The sequence below is a fragment of the Gopherus flavomarginatus genome, chromosome 2 (genome assembly GCF_025201925.1).
Source record: "Gopherus flavomarginatus isolate rGopFla2 chromosome 2, rGopFla2.mat.asm, whole genome shotgun sequence".
NCBI lineage: Eukaryota > Metazoa > Chordata > Testudines > Testudinidae > Gopherus > Gopherus flavomarginatus.
In genome coordinates, this window is record NC_066618.1 from 19981222 (window position 1) to 19998831 (window position 17610).

Here is a 17610-nt window from a genome sequence, read left to right on the forward strand (position 1 = left end):
ATATTCTATTTATCTGAGTAAAATCAACTTAAATACTGAAATCTAAAAAAACCCCAAAATAATTCTTGCAGTCCACTGTGAAAGACAGCACAAACAATAGCAGACCTTTTAAATGTATACATATATTAATATCATCTAGATCATCTAAACAGTAAAGGTGGTTGGAGAAATTCCAACAATAGCTTTCAGTGGGGGAAAAAAATTGAAATGTTTCGCAGAGATGGTTCAGTTTCAACTAAGTTCCTCTTAACCCCAGTGCTTTCAGTGTCTGTGACTAGGGCACCCTGCCTTGCAGATTGCCCCAGGGCTTCATTCCCTTTTGCAGAGAATTTCTAAATGTTTTAGTTTTGTTCTACATCAGAACAGAACCAATCCTTTGTGAAATGGAATTACTGTTCTCCACCCAGTTCTACTCACCAGTCCAGAGAGTTAGTTCTCAACACTAGTTTCTCTTGGCTTATTCTGTAACTTAAGCAGTGCAAAAAACAACACTTCCCTGATGCTACCCAACATTCCTGTCTTTCCTTCCCGAGGGCTGGCCTACACTAAAGCTGTAAGTTGACCTAAGTTATGTCGACTTCAGTTATGTAAGTTACATAACTGAATTGGACATAACTCCCACACTGCGCTGTATCGACGGGAGACACTGTCCCGCCAGCTTACCTTCTGCCTCTGAGAGGTGGAGTACAGACATCGATGGGAAAGCGCTCTGCCATTGCAATAGTGCTGATTTAGCTGTAAGTATTGACAAGCCCTGAGACCCATTCCAACAGTCCTGTCTTTATTGATTCCTTCCAATCTGAGATACCAGTGCAGCTTCTTCAACCAGTGAACTGCAGCTCTTCTCTATCAGGGATGCATGGGGTAGGGGGAAGGCAGGCAGCAGCCAAGGCTCATAGCCACTTCCACTTCTTTCTGTGCATGGGGCAACTACTAGGCAATGGCTTTGTCCTTCCCACAGTAGGAAAATCCGTAATGCCAGTTATTGGCAGACAGATGGTGCTGAAAGGTCAGATTCCAAAAAGAAGGGCTGCGAGGAGTACTGAACGTCTAGAGATCTTCTCTCCTGCATCACAGACTCCTGACGCCTGAAGAGAGAGACCCATTCCCAAAACAAAACTTCCTGTGATATAAAATCTGGTTTTGGCGCTTCCTTCAGCAGGCTTACTCTGTCTGCTGGAGCAAGTGGGGCTTCTCCTCAGAAAATAGGAAGAGAAAATAAAAGAGGAAGCTACTCTGTTAAATACTAAGTAAACTAAATTAAGAAGAGAAATTTGTTTTCTGAACATTTTACTCACAGCTGGAGGATAGATTTTATGATATAGCTTCCTGTTAAACAGACCAAGTACCACTGGCAAATTGGCTTTCTTTGTGTGCATTTTTAGTGGTTTGCACCATAAATGTTAGTTTAATTCCATTATTTTAAATTTTTTTAGAATGGTAGGAATAACACCTAAATAGGAAATCCTTGCCATAATAAATTGTTGAAAAAACATCTCTCAGAATGGTTGGAGTTAGACAAATAAATTAATCCAAATATGAATAAATTCTAATCCATCATACAGGCAATGCAGGATTTCTTTTCAAAGTTACCTACTTAGTCCTGGGGGAATTCTGCATCACTGTGCAATACAGAATTTTGCAGAAATTAACGTGCGTGCAGAATTTCCTTTCCCCCATAGAAGTGGGATGCAGTGCTGTTAACCGCCAGTAGGGGCTGCTGCACCTGGCAGAGCCCAGCTCATGTATAGAAGACACTGTCAGAGGGAGGAGGAGGGAGCGGGAGCTGGAGAGTTCCTGGCAGCTGCAGTTCCCAGCATGCCCTGAGGAAAAGAGAAGGCAGCACGCATGAAACTCTCTGCTATCCTGGGACCGAGCATCAGGCTTTTTCTCCCTCTGGATCCGAGGACTTAGAGTGTGTGTGTGTGTGTCTGTGCTGGGGCGGGGGTCCTGCAGCTGGACTCTGGGAGGGGAAGGTGGCAGAGAAACAGGAACTGGGTTGTCGTAGGGGTTTCTTTAACTCTCTACTCCTGGGGAAAATTTTGTGTGTGTCTGTATTGTTACCAAATTACCAAAATAATTGAAAATGGCATGATTATGTAGTGTTATTTTGACAAATATTATTTGCCGAGTTTTAAAATATTATGTGCAGAATTGTTAATTTTTTGGCATAGAATGCCCCCAGGAGTACCTATTCTTGTGCTTTGTGCAGTCTTATTTTAAATTTTTTAAGTGGCAGGACTCCCACCACTTTCTGTGAGATACTGTTCAACAGTCTGGTAATAAATCTTTTGGGAAGTTATTTCACTGATACTAAGCCTAAATTGGTTTCTTCTTAATCTCATCCCATTACTTGTAGCTAAACCCACCTTTGTATAACTTTTAATGCTTTTACTACTGTCATAAACAGATAGTAGGAGTTAATAGAATAAAAGTACTTTATATCTCTTTTAACTGTAAAGGGTTAACAAGTTCAGTGAGTCTGGCTGTCACCTGACCAGAGGACCAATCAGGGGACAGGATACTTTCAAATCTTGAGGGAGGGAAGGCTTTGTGTGTGCTGTTAGAATTTGGTGGTTGTTCTCTCTGGATTCTGAGAGTGACCAGACATGCAACCAGGTTTCTCTCCAATCTTTCTGTTACAGTCTCTTGTATGTCCAGAACAGTGAGTACTAGGTAGATAAAGCGAGTTAGGCTTATGTTTGTTTTCTTTATTTGCAGATGTGTATTTGGCTGGGAGGAGTTCAAATGTGTATTTGGCTGAAAGGATTTTAATTTGTACTTGTAAACTTAGGCTGGGAGGGTATTCCCAGTGTCTATAGCTGAAAGACCCTGTACCTATTCCATCTTAAATTTACAAAGATAATTTTTACTGTTTTTTCTTTCTTTAATTAAAAGCTTTTCTTGTTTAAGAACCTGATTGTTTTTTTATTCTGGTGAGACCCCAGGGGACTGGGTCTGGATCCACCAGGGAATTGGTGGGGAGAAAGGAGGGAAGGGGGAGAGAAAGTAATCCTAACACAGAGAGAAATTAACCTTTCTTTCTCAGGGAAAATCTGGGAGGGAGAGAGAGAAGGAGGGGGGAAGATGAATTATCCTCTGTTTTAAGATTCAGGGAGTTTGAATCACAGTGATCTTCCAGGGTAACCCAGGGAGGGGAAGCCTGGGAAAGGCAACGGTGAGGGAAAGGGTTTACTTTCCTTGTGTTAAGATCCCAAGGGTCTGGGTCTTGGGGGTCCCCGGGCAAGGTTTTGGGGGGACCAGAGTGTTCCAGGCACTGGAATTCCTAGTTGGTGGCAGCGCTACAAGTACTAAGCTGGTAATTGAGCTTAGAGGAATTCATGCTGGTACCCCATCTTTTGGACGCTAAGCTTCAGAGTGGGGGTTTATACCATGACAACTACTTCGGGAGGTTGGGAATACTGTCACTTAGCCAAGCTGTGTGTGGTTAGTTCTTTTAGTTAGTAACTCATTGTTACAGATAAATAAAACAGTTGATAGCACGGCTGACAAACTGGAAGCAATTCAGAATAGGGCAGCAAAAATTACATATGCCTGAGTAATTTTTTCCTCTTCTTTGAACTCCTTCCTATTTCCGCATATTTCTAACTTCTCTAGACCCTTTCGAGTTATTTTTCTCTCCCAAGTTAGTATCCTCAAGAAATGGCAGTAACATGATGTTCACTTCCATCCTGTATCATGCTCCTAGATTATTTAATTAAGGTGTTTATAAGAAGGCACTTATACCATCCCTTCTGATGCTCCACTAAACATCTCCCCCATCTCATTACATTGCTGGATGATCGTTACCTTTAGCTGGTCCGTCAGCCCGTTTTCAGTCCCTGTGGCAATGTTGAAATCTAAACCAATTGGAATGACTTTTGCAAGTTTTCATGAGACTATATCAAATGCTTCACTGAAATTTAGATATGGTGTCTTCTACCTCATTCTTTTCATCAGCTAATTATAGAATTCTTTCAAAAAGCAATCAAATTTGATCCGACTTATTCATTGTCAACATGGTTGCTTATTGTCAATATTCTTTTACTGTAGTATTTAGAGAACCTTTTACTTTGTTTTTGTTTCAAAGAGATACTGTGTTTTTAAAAAAGTCATGAACATTTGTTCTTGTTTTATTATATTCTAGAATCAGTCAGACTTGTCAGATGAAGAACTGAATGATGATCTTCTACAGAGTGACAATGAAGATGAACCAAGTTTTAGGTATGTGTTCTACACCCCTCAGGGAGGTGATGTTACTAAATGGGCATAGAGAGACGCTTACATTGCCAGGAGCCAAATTTAAGTGAAGATGCTTCCACAGCTAGGTTGACACAAGGCAGTTTACATCGACCTAACCCTATAGTGTAGACCAGGCTCCGGAGTGTCACAGCTAAATACCAGATGAAACAGATTGTTAGGCATGAAGAGTTAGCACATGCTGCAAGAGACAATTGAAGGTGAAGTGGACAGTTAATACCTTTGCATTCCTAGGACAAATAGGAGTCCATGATTTTTAGTCTAGAAAAAGTTATGAATTTAAGCTCCCAGGCTCATTGTTTGATGGTGTTGTGCGGGTTTCCTGTCACCCACTAGCCCTCCTTTGTCCCATGACTGCAAAGGTGTTAACTGTCCGCTTCACCTTGAATGGTCTCTTGCAACATGTGTTAACTCCATATGTTTAACAATCTGTTCCACCTTTTATTTAGCTATTGACACTCTGAGTACTGTTCTTGGACTGGAAGAAGAGCTCTGCAAACTCAGGCTGACTCTACACTGCTACTTTCAGTGCTAAAACTTTAGTCATTCAGGGCTGTGAAAAAACACCCCCCGAGCGACAAAAGTTTGAGCACTGAAGAGCGCCAGCATAGACAGCACTTTATTACTGGGAGCCATGCTCCCGGCGATAAAGCTACCGCCCCTCATTCGGGGTGGTTATTTTTCATCGCAGGGAGAGCTTTCCCCTGATGATAAAGCATGACTACACTGCCCACGTCACAGCAATGCCACGGCTGTGCTGTTACGTAAACAATGTAGACATATCGTCAGAAGCTTGTCTTTCACCAACAGAAGTTGGTCTAATAAAAGATATTATCTCACCCACCTTGTCTCTCTAATATCCTGGGAGCAGCACAGCTACAACTACACTGCAAACAATAGGTATTCTTACTGACTTGTAATGGAGTATTAGTCATCAGGAATGCAAGATATTCAGGTCATCATTGCACTATAATGCTATATAGTAAAACCTGTTCATCAAAATCAATCCTTGCAAAAATTTCCATGTTCCAGAGTAAGGTGGTATCTGCATTATTTGCTTTGAAATGCCTTCCCTTGTATCTGGATATATCCATGACATTTTTTGTGTAAACCAAACATGCTTCTACTGTATTTATGGCTGAGAAAGTAATTATCTTATAATTGCAGTGATTTGTAAAACTATCCCTAAAATTATCGCTTGACCTGAAATTGCTTATTATTTTTTCAGCCCGTCATTTAGTTTGAGCTATAAGACATTTCAGCTATGCAATCTTAACTTTCAGTTAACGGGTTTTTGTTTTTAAATCATTGATATTAGCGCAAGTCCTGTTTGTCCACACCCCCCCATCACCATCGTAAGCCATGCCTCCTGCAGAACCCCAGGAATGCCCCCTTAACATCCTCTGAATCTGTGGAGGATGGCTCCAAATGCATGAAATTTGAATTGAGGACTATGTTGTTGCATCCATCCCTTCTTGCACCATGCAGTACTGAAACTTGCACAAAGGCTTGAACAAGGCTTTAGAGATGAACAGTCACTCCCTGCCACATGAATGTTCTATAGTGGTGGTGGTGTCCCTAACCACTATAATCTGTTTGAGGGTACAGGCTAAAGGGGTCATATGGTCCAATACAATATATCTGACAGCTTGGAAAGCTCACTCTAGGAGACAAAGTGGTGTCTGTCCTAAGATTTTTTTCCCACTCGCAGTCCACATTAGGCAGGGGAGGGAGGAAAAGGAGGTAGCTTTCTCTACTGCAGTTATGGGGGTAGGGTCAAACTCCCTCCATCCTCAGACCAGCAATCTGGGCACATGATGCTGTTCTCTCAGCAGAATTGAGCTAAAGAACCATCAAAAGAGAAACTGGATTTTCCATTAAGTAGGAGATAACCAGTTGTGTGTCCTTTATTTCTCTCCCCTGCTACCTTTCCTTTCTTGTGCTGTGCAGCACGAGATAGCTATGTGACTTCACAGGTGGTAAAAGGAAAGAGGAGAGCACCCAGAATAGGCAGTAGTGCTGCCCAAGGGGTAGGAAACTGAGGCCTGGTCTACACTAGGAAATTAGATTCGGAGGGCGTGGGGTGAAGAAAAATTAGATCCAACCCCTTGTGTTGGCAGTGTTACATCGATGGGAGAATTTTACTGCCTCTCCTGGAGGTGGAATACCTGTGCCGATAGGAGAACCCTTCCCGTCTGCGTATGTAGTGCAGGGGTAGGCAACCTATGGCATGCATGCTGAAGGCGGCACATGAGCTGATTTTCAGTGGCACTCTCACTGCCCAGGTCCTGGCCACTGGTCCGGCAGGCTCTGCATTCTAATTTAATTTTAAATGAAGCTTCTTAAACATTTTAAAAACCTTATTTACTTTACATACAACAGTAGTTTAGTTATATATTATAGACTTAGAGATCTAAAAACATTAAAATGTATTACTGGCATGCAAAACCTTAAATTAGAATGAATAAATGAAGATTCCGCACACCACTTCTGAAAGGTTGCCACCCCTAATGTAGTGTCTTCACTGAAGCGTGCCACTGCAGCATTTTAACTGTGCATAAGCCCTTTTATATGAACTATTACTTTTCCATCTCTGGCAGCTGTATTACTGTTACCCATGGGGTGAACGCTTTTGCTGCTTTTCCCTCCAACATCTACTCAAAGCCTTCCAGTCGGGGGCCGACTTGGTGTACAAACAGCATACAAATCTGTTTAGATCTTGCAGTCCCAAATTTTGCAAAAATAGGTCCCTTTTAAGTTAACTTGTAGAATTGTAACACGGTAAAGGAAAAAGTTTTTAAGAACACCCTCCAAAAACATTTTTCAATCAAAATGTTCAGCAGATCAGTAATCCAGTTTAAAACATCGTATTTATGAATCAACTTGTTTTCCTACCTTCTCACCAAATCTCAAGTTGGCGATTGACTGTTTGAAAATTCAGATCTTTCTTATGAACTAAGGCTAGAATTTAAGTTTTTATGTTTAATTTGCAACAGTTGATATCACAGCCACCTAAAAACAATTTCTTAAATACTGTTTTAGGTTCACACAAATTCTGTTACTAACATAAAATTTTTTTTTAAACCTCCACAGGTCACCTTTAAAAGACAGTTCTTGACTGTATAAATTGTATTGTTTTCCCGCCGAATGGGAACTTAAATCTACCACAATAAAAACAACAATCTAATTCAAATTGCTTGTTTCTTGTCTATATTAATATAGTAATAAAAATGGTTTAGTAGCTTACTTGGAGGTATTAGAAAGCAGATGCAGTTGAAGTCATTTTGTGTATTTTTGTTAGTCTGGGAATTAAAATTGAATCCAGTCTGCTTAGTTACCATGCAGGACTTTTGCCAGCCTAACCTGTTAGACCATCTGGTTGGTTTGATTCCCCTGGTCAAATAATCTGCAGCTGGTGATAAGCTGTGGTACGGTATGCATTATGAGTTTATGGCATGCAGTCAAGTTGATGTGTGAGCTACATTTTTGTTCACTAACTTAGAGTATATGTATTTGTCTGCTCCATTGTACTGAATCCTCACAAATGTAGTTAATTGGTATATTTTCAACTTTGGTATGAATCTTTTTTCCCCTTCCATTGCAGTTCTCAAGGTGTCACAGTTAGTCTTAATGCTACATCTGGCATGGTTACGTCATATGACTACTCTGAGAACGCTAATGATCATTCGATAGAACATGAGTCGGAATATGACCAAGGGGAGGATGAAATGGCTTATGACAAATCGGATGAACCTGAAGTATATTCTCAAGAGTACACAGGGGAAGGACAGTATGAAGGCAATGATGCTGAGCTGACAGAAGACCAAATAGAATATGGGGAAGAACAGGGAGAGGAAGAAATTTACAATGATGAAGTGCTAGACCTTGAAATCAATGAACCTCTAGATGAATTTCCAGTGAGTTTCTTTCTATTGTATCTCCAAAGATCACATTGCTTCACGTGCATCGGTTTTTAGACTGATTTGAAATCTGTTTACTTCCCTAGGGAAGGGGGGGAATTAGACCTATTATCACTGTCTGCCAGTTTCTTTATCTAGGCTGTGACAAAGTTTGTGTTGACAGCTTGTTTGGCGGTAGGTAATGCTCCTTTGTCATGCTGGAAGGCAGTTGAGAACCATGACCTTGAGGGTTGTATCCTTAAGGAAGAAAACAGCTTTGTGTGGTGGAGATACACTGCCAATTGTTAAAAGTACTTAATGCAAAAGCTTTTATCCAGGCTTTAGACAAGATCTGATAAAGTCCTTCCAAGGTGAAAAGATTATTGACCTGCTAAAGACATCTTTAAGGTGCTAATATTCCAAAGTGATTGATGTCCTGCTCATTCATCCTTTTTGTAACTGAGAACTGTCTAAATCTGAATAAAGAGATTGGAGGTTAGTTCAGAAAATGTCACATGCATAATTTGATATCTTTTAAGCAGCATACAGAAGAGCATGTACAGATTTTAATTGCAAGTAAATATATTCCATAACCACAGTTTATACTTCATGCATTTAGTAAGAAAAAATCTGCCTAAAATATCAGCTGACATATTCTGAAAAGTTTTTGCTCTTCTTTTTATTCATGTTTGTACAGCTTCTAGCATAATAGGTGCTTGATCCTTGTTTGGGCCTTCTAGACAGATGAATAATAGCTGTATACAATTAGTAGAATAATATTTTAAAGAATAATGGAATATTCTATTTTCCCCTTTTTAAAATAAAGAAGGCTATTGTCAATATAGTGCCATGGGGCAGATGGCACTTCAGACAAGCAAATATTCCAGATTTACCTCCAAAGAATTTAAAATCTAAGGGCCTGATCCTCATCCCACGGAAACTAATGGGATATTTGTTGTGGCTTCACCTGGATCACACCATATTAGTTATCTGTGTTGCTGTATAATGTTATTAATACAATATTGTCAGTGGTATTAAAGCCACTACAACTGTCCTAAAAACCCTGCTAGATAAACTACCACGTGTAGTAGAAAATCACAGTAATAGCCTGGATTTTGATGAAACCTGTTTTCAGTTGCTGTAATCTATACATGTATAGTTCTGAACTGTTACACGTGGCCCGTCCTTGTAACTTCCTTTTCTAATTGTTTTAGGATGAAGATTATATACAGTCATATAATGAACAACAAGGGATGGAAGAACAGGAAGAATATGTAGCTGAAGAGGAATTGGAGGAGGTCGTTGATTCCCAAACTCCTACAAATGAATCAGAGGAGGTATATCGTGCACTTTACAGAAATCTTGAAACAATTGCTTATTGCAGAATTTGTAATAATTTAGAATTGTTCAAATTGCTGGCTAAGAATTAATACCAATTGGCTGCAAGCTGGCTAAATGCCAACAATTCTTAATATCCTCACTTTGTTTTTAGGATGTATGGTATGTTGCAGAAATGTTTTACTGTCCTTTGCTAGTTTTGCTAGCATCTGTGGTCACTTTTTTCTAATGTTAGTATTGGATTTAATTTTTTTTTTTCTGAAAACCCGAAGGCAACAGATAAGTGTGAAGGGCATATTTCCTTTAATGTTTACCCAACTGGAGTTTTTAGGTTGGAGAATGATGATGATTCTGCACGGTATCTGTGATGTTATACATACAGTAGAACCTCAGAGTTACGAACATCAGAGTTATGAACTGAGTAGTCAACCCCACACCTCATTTGGAACTGGAAGTTTGCAATCAGGCAGCAGAGACCAAAAAAAGCCAGTATTATTAGATGTAAACTATTAAAAAAAAAAAGAAGTGGGGGGGGGAGTTGAAAAAAAATGATTTGACAAGGTAAGGAAACTTTCTGTGCTTGTTTCATTTAAAATAAGATGGTTAAAAGCAGCATTTTTCTTCTGCATAGTAAAGTTTCAAAGCAGTATTAAGTCAATGTTCAATTGTAACCTTTCAGAGTTACGAACAACCTCCATTCCCAAGACGCTTGTAATGCTGAGGTTCTACTGTATATCCCTAGTAACTGTAACCGTAATGTGACACCTCCATGTCCAAATGAATATACTGGGGTAAAGATGGTAAAATTTTCTAAAGTGCCTAAGTCCTATATTCAAAGGAAATGTAAGCATTTAAAAGCCTAAGAGTCACTGAAAGTCAAAAAGACAAAGACCCATCTGGTGCCTTATGTGGGAGCATCTTGTGCATGGGTCTGAAAATTCCACAAGCTTCTCCTTGCAGTTCTCTCCTGATGAAAGAATTAAGAGAAAAAGTGAGGTCCCGTGTTCCCTTCTTACAGAATTAGACAGAGGCTTGATGCCAAAAACCCACAGGTATTTGCTCACTGGCTACAGTAGGAAGGGGTTGTACTGACTCTTCAGCATTAACTTGCAACAGATTCCTGGTGGGGGCAGTAAGGAGATAGTTTAATTTATAGGGTCTATTGCAATACTCGTTGAAGTGGAATGTCTGAATGTTGGGTTTCGTGTATGCTAAAATGCTTCGTTGACCCAGCTATGTTGCTCCCGACTGTGGAAAATCCGCACCCCTGAGGGATGTAGTTAAGCTGACCTGATTTGGTGTAGACAGCGCTAATTCGGAAGAATTCTTTGGTCGACCTAGCTACTGCCTCTTGGGAAGGTGGAATACCTACGCTATATTGAAGTGCTACAACGGCACAGCTGCAGTTGTGCCTCTGAGTACAAATCCATCAGCTAGTTCAACCCCAAGAGGTTCAAAAAGTGGCATTTTTGTTTGTATACTCACTCAATTTTAGAACTTTTCAGTCTCTAGTTGTATCAAATAAACTGCACTGGAATAATCTTTGGTAGATTAATATTTAATAAAAATTTTAAAGTCTTAGTAATGTTTTATAGATCCATTTAGTAATACTTCATTTTGTGCATTTGTTGGCCTATAAACACCCACCTTCTGGTACTCTGCTGTACTTTGACTATCCAGAGCCAAGGTTTGTGTATTAACTGATGAAATCACAGTCTGTCATGTTATTACTTAAAACAGATCATTGTATGTAATTAACATCCTGACAAGTATTACAAAAAAATGTTGTGGAGCAGAAAGCTAAAATGTCCTGGGTAATTTGACCTTAGTGGGACTGCGAAAATGCCAGTCTCCAAACTCATAATTTTCAGTCATTCTACAGTTTGAATGGACACCTTTCAGCACGTTGAACTCTTGAATTCTGCAGCTTTCCTTCGTATTGTTAAATGTTCTGGAGGTCAGAACAGAAACTGTCCTCTTCACCCTGATGAAGCAACCTTTCTCTTTGGGACCACCAGGGTGTAGTTGTGGGTAAATACTTTGACGCTAACAGATTCCATTTTATGTGCAATATGAGCCTACTTCAACATTTTGTTGCAAAGTTATAAATTCATAGAGGGAAAATGAGATTACTTCAGAAGGAATCTCAGTAGTAATTCTTTCAGAGATTCTTCTGGACAGCTAAAGAAGAATCAGAGGCTAAGCAGAATCAGATCAGTCATCATGAGTGTACAGTTTGAGACCTTAGAGGAGTTGGTTTGCTGTTAGGCATAATATGTCCTAGACTCCTTTCCAGGAACAGCAGAAAAATTTAACCAGCTCGAACCCAGTGGGAAAATGAGACAAATTGTATAACTAGAAAAGACATAATTAGTGAGCTTGCATATATGCACCCTGTATATACTTTATTATCTACTTTTTCCATCATCTCAAATCCTTGGAGATTCTTTTTAGTCACTGATTTAAAGCAGATGATGTCAGCCTATGTACGCCCAAATTTTGACCTACCTTAAAGCTGACTCTACTTGCTCTGTAGCCTATATTTTGAAAGAGAAACTTCAGACTGCCTCAGATTTATCATTTGAGGACTACCTGCCTGCAGCTTTTCAGTAAAAGCAATTTACTAATGAGCTTTGTTCCTTTATTCAAAGGAGAATCAATAAATTCATGGTGTGTGGTGTTATATGGCTGTGATCTTAGCTGTTTATGTTCTTGCTATTGACAAAAATGTCAAGAGTATTTGATCTTCATTATCAGCTTGAAAATGCAGTGCAATCGAAAGTGTTGGTAAGTGAGATCCACCTCTTAGGTAAAGAAAACATTGTTTTGATGGTGCTGCCCACTACTAGCCTTCCTCTCCCTGGGAATGGAGATCCTCCCCATTCCTGAACAAAGCTGGAGTATTCATTCCTGCCACATTTCCCCTGCCTTTCCTCTCCCACAATCATTTCCCTACTTCCTGGTTGTAATCTGCTGCGTAGAACTTGCTTGTGCTGATCAGTGTGGCTCCTATAGCATCTGGAGGTTCTGCTGTTTAGCAGAATGACTGTATCCTAGTGACAAAGCAGACAGACAAAGCAGAAGTTAAATTTGGCTCTCCAGCATGGCATGGAGTATTGATACTAAGCCTTCCACATTTGTAGTGGTTTAATATGTGTGATTGAATAATAGATGTATTGTGCTTTGACCTCTTGTTAGTCTCATACCTGAACCCTCAGCTTCAAGCTCTCATTCACTGAAGCAACTGAATGCTTCATGCTGATGGAGACATCTCCATCATGTTGATGGAGAATAAGTTTTGGATTGCAGTTATTTATTTTTTCTCTGCATAATCCTTTCACACCCCCATTTGGGGATGCATATAATTCTGTCCATGGTAATTAGTTTGTGATTTGGGACAGAAATACTTTTGAATCCTGACGGGTAGCCCAGCTGTGGTGTTCTACAAAATGTCACTCTCATTGTGCTTGTGGCCAGTCCCTACAAAATTAGAGGTTTCTTTGCTTTTTGATTTGGAGTTTATCATCTTTTGGAGACACTTAGATTATCACTATATTGTAATATGTTTTTATTATAGTGTGCCTAATGGCACTACTCACAGACTAGGACCCCACAGTGCTAGGTGCTGTACAAACACAGAACAAAAAGATGGTCTCTGCCCCAAGGTCAATATAAAATAGCCCTGCCGGTAAGATATAGAATTAGTTTACATGAAGTTCCTTATCACAAAATCAATTTGAATGAAATCTAATGCTCTGTTGTAAGAATAAAATCAGAATATAGTAACTTTCATCTTGAAATACATATTACCCATAAACTCTGTATGTAAATACTGTATGAACATTCATTTTGTTTTAAACAGTAATTTTACTGCACATGCAATTATATAATTGTTGTAAAAGATAAAAGGGAGATGATAGCTGCTAAAAACAAACTGCAACTGTATGTTTCTGGAAGTAATCCCTAGAGATTCCCACTCTTGGGTTTCTAGCCACAGATCTGAGATTCAACAACTGACTAGAATTCAAAAGTTAGAACTTTTGGAGGAGTCACTCATCATAAGACGCTAGTGTACACTCAGAATATTATGTCCCTTGTCAGTTACTTTTCAGACTTAAAAAAGCTAATACAGTTCCAGTGCTCATAGGGAGTGTTTTTTTGTTTTGTTTTGTTTTTTCTGTGTCTCTCTCTATAAGTTCTGCATTTACTGAGTTTTAATTACAGGGAAATATATTTCCTTTTGCTAAAGTGGGATTTCTTTTTTGTCCTAGCATTCTTTCTTAATTTAAAATGAGAGGAGGAACTTAAATTGGGAATAAGATGTCATATTTTGGAAATGTATTTTAAACATGACCAGGGATATCCTGTTTATATTTGCTTGTGAGGGGGTCATGTTTGCTTCTCTAAGCAAATGAGGAATCATTGGATGTATGACATCAAATATACAACACAGGACTCTGACTTTTACAAGTCATCCATGAATAGTGAACTTCGTTAATTTTCACTGGATAGATGTCACCGTGGGAGAGGCTGCTCTGTGGTGAAGGTTTTATAGATGCAACTCTTTTTTATTACAAAGAACATTCACATTTTTAATGGGTTAGCGAACACCTCGCCCCAAACCTAGACTTTCCCTGGACAAATGTTTTGCCCTTTGCTTACACAGAGTAAATATTGTTATAGTTTATTTGTATTGTAATGCCCAGGGGCCAGCCAAGAACCATTTTGTTAGGCATTGTATAAATACAGAGTAATAAGTCTCTGCACCGAAGAGCTTACAATCTAAATAGACAAGATTGACTCAGGGTAGAGGAAAGGTTGTAACATACAGAGGAAATACAGTGCTTACTTGCAAATCTCATGCAATTTCCTTTAAAAAAAAAAAAATTCTGTGGGGTTTTGTTAAGAATTACCTAAATGGAGAGCAAGGAAGGGAGAGGAGCAGTAGAAGGAAGCAGAGTAGGCCAGATAAGATGAGAGAGAAGGGAAGTGAGGAAGCATGGAGGACAGCTACAGAGAAGATTGTGTGTGTGTGTGTGTGTGTGTGTGTTGTGAGAGGGTTTGAAGCCAATAGCTAGCTGACACGAGAGAGAGAGAGTACAGCAGAACCTCTGTTACAAACTGACCAGTTAACCACGCACCTCATTTGGAACTGGAAGTATGCAGTCAGCCAGCAGCAGAGACACAGACGTACAAAAAAGCAAATAGAGTACAGTACTGTGTTAAAAGTAAACTACTAAAGAAAAAAAGGAAAGCAAGCAGCATTTTTCTTCTGCATAGTAAAGTTTCAAAGCTGTATTAAGTCAATGTTCAGTTGTAAAATTTTGAAAGAACCATAACGTTTTGTTCAGAATTACGAATGTTTCAGAGTTATGAACAACCTCCATTTCCAAGGTGTTTGTAACTCTGAAGTTCTACTTTATCCAGAGTGATATGCTAGTATAGTTTGGCTTGTAATTTTAAACTTCTCTTACAGTCTAATAAAAACAGTTTCTGCTTAGAGTTCCATTGAGACAAGCTACAAATGTTGCTTCAGAGAATGTTTGTTTCCTATTAAAGCAGTCATATTCAGTCCTCAGTGGTTCGGGAGCCAAATTAGCCTTCAGCGTTACCCAAAAAACCCCACAGTACTGTGAATTCATTGTTTTGTTTATTATAGTACTATATTTTTGTATTTAAACAGTATGACGGGAAATATTTAATTTTTCTGTCTTTCATAACTTAGATTGGCTGATAATTAAATCAATGTTTTAATAACCCATGCTGCAAGCAGCCAGAGGAGAAATATTAAAGAGACATTTGCGGCTCGCAAGCCTTAGTCTGTATATCACTGTCTTAAAGTACGCACAGTCCAATATCGGGATGTCATGACATCAAGTTGCCAAATAGGATTGACAGTTACTTTGAGTGTAATCTCTTACATTTTACCGTGTTTCTGTAGAAGTAATAATATTGACTACTTTTACCATATTATTCAGAATAACGTGACCTTCCTTCCCAAATTAGAACTCATTAGTCACCTTTTTATTCATTATTCCAGTCATGTTGATTAGTATTTATTAATGTCTAAATTCTTCTTCAAATTTATATGAGTTTATTTTCTTGGTACAAAAGGCATATAACTTTAAAAAAGAATGATAGTCTGTGACTCCTTTGGAAAAACACACAAAAACAAACCTCAGGTTGGGCATCATTAAGCCAGTTTCTCAAGGATGTCAGCGCTCTGCCACTAGTGCTAAATATGACTAATTAGCAGTGGAAGTGTGGTGGTATGATCAAACAAAAAATTGGGTAAGAAATATGGGTTACTTGAACACACAAAGGCTTTTATTCCTTTTCTGGAAGAGCTGCAAGATTTCTTCACTATGTGTGGATGAATCCATATCAGCTAAACTGGAAGAATTCTTCATATTGAATTTGACAATGAGGTTGAGAAAAGGTTTTTTGGTGTATACATGAATTTCTTTGAATATTAGACTCCTTGTATTCATCCATCGAAAACTGGAGGATATTTGTACTGGCAATGGTGAAATTGCAATTCTTCACCAACCATTTCCTGGAGAGCTCCCTGAATTGTTTGTAAGTAGTTGCAAATTTGAAGTCAAGGCTGCAATAATCAAAGATGTCTGCCTATTGCAGAGTGTAGATTGCTGATCTAAGCTGGGCTTTCTCTGCTCTAGAATACTTAGGCCAGAACCTAAGAGTGGTTTGGCGGGAGTCACAAATCCAAATCCAAAAAACCCAGATTACTTTTCAAATGTGGAATTGATGAGTAGTTTGAGTAATCTGTTTCTGTAAAAAAAATTATCCGATTACGTGTAAAATAATCGAACACAGTAATAAGTTAACAACCCTACAGCCAACATTATAAATGGAACCCCTGAAATGAATGAAAAGATGGGGATTGCCATATCAACTCTAACGAGACAAATCAATTAAGGTGGGCTAATGAGTACTTGCACTGGACACATACCAGACTTGCTACCTACATAGCTGTGATATCTTGACCTGATCTCCATATCTATCTCACCGTGTCCCCAACCTGTATGAGGAAGACAAAAAACCCACCCTACCTCAGCCAGTCTAGTGGCGAGGAAAAAATTCCTTCCCAGTCCTAAAAGAAAAAAGGGGAATAGAGAAAGTCTAAAGTAGATCATAAAACGTGGTCCTACTCTGACCCCATGGGTAGGAGTAGGGTACTGATGATTGGGGATTGAGGGGAAAGAGTTTTGTCTGGAATACATGGCATGAAAATATACTCTCCTCCTCCTAGAGGCCACTTCCTGGTCCCTCCCTGGCTCCACTCAGAGAAGGCTGTCCCCCGCTTTCTCTTTCCTTATAATCCAGATGTAGTAGAGGCCCTTAAAGGAGCTCCATCGTGATCTTCCTGTTGCCTAGACAGTTGCTGCATTCAGTTGCGGTGAGGACAGTAGGCTTGATGGGTGTCGCCCGTGGAGCTAATTGCCTCCTATGAGTTTCTAATAATTACTACTTTAAGTGCCCTAATTTAGAAGACAAAATCATGTCTCACTTTAGTATGTTCTTTCTGTGTTCACCAAACAGGAAAAAAAAAGTCATAGTTCATGTGTAGGCTCTAAAAAGAACTAAAAACTGTGTATGAGAGACCCAGTAAATCAGGAATCAGCCTGCTAGTATGTAAAAAACCCCAAACCCAATCTTTCGTGGCAAATAATGCTATATTATAATATTTTAAATTCCAAACTATAAATCGAATTTAAGCTGAATGTAACATTCTTAGCTTTCTGTCCACCATCCCAGGACAGGAAAACTTTTTGGGGGTGGGGGAGGGGGGACTAGATGGAGGTTAGACAGGCTGTAAAGAGACACTAACACTTGGGACATGGTTTTCTGTGAATAATAAAGATTTGCTCCCCCAAGAAGATCTCAAATGTGACTTGAGAACAAGGGCATAACATTCTATTATGCAGATTTAGTATATTAAAATTGGGTACTGCATAACAGTACATTCTGTTGATGAGATGAGAAACTGTTCAATTTAAACTTTGTTTCCACTAGAATGTTTTCTCAAGACAAGTAAAACTGTGCCTAATCAAAGGAATCTAATTTAGAAATTTTGAAGTTATCTAGTCTT

At 39.1% G+C, this 17610-nt stretch overlaps 1 protein-coding gene across 7 annotated transcripts in view; it reads left to right on the forward strand.

Moving 5' to 3' along the window:
• RBM33 (RNA binding motif protein 33) overlaps positions 1–17610 on the forward strand; it is a 163242-nt gene that overhangs the window by 24532 nt on the left and 121100 nt on the right. For all 7 annotated transcript variants that reach the window (XM_050940397.1, XM_050940399.1, XM_050940400.1 and 4 more), the window contains exons 4-6: positions 4148–4224; positions 7865–8177; positions 9374–9496. In XM_050940397.1, the coding sequence (XP_050796354.1) occupies positions 4148–4224; positions 7865–8177; positions 9374–9496 (513 nt within the window). The remainder of the gene's footprint in view (positions 1–4147; positions 4225–7864; positions 8178–9373; positions 9497–17610) is intronic.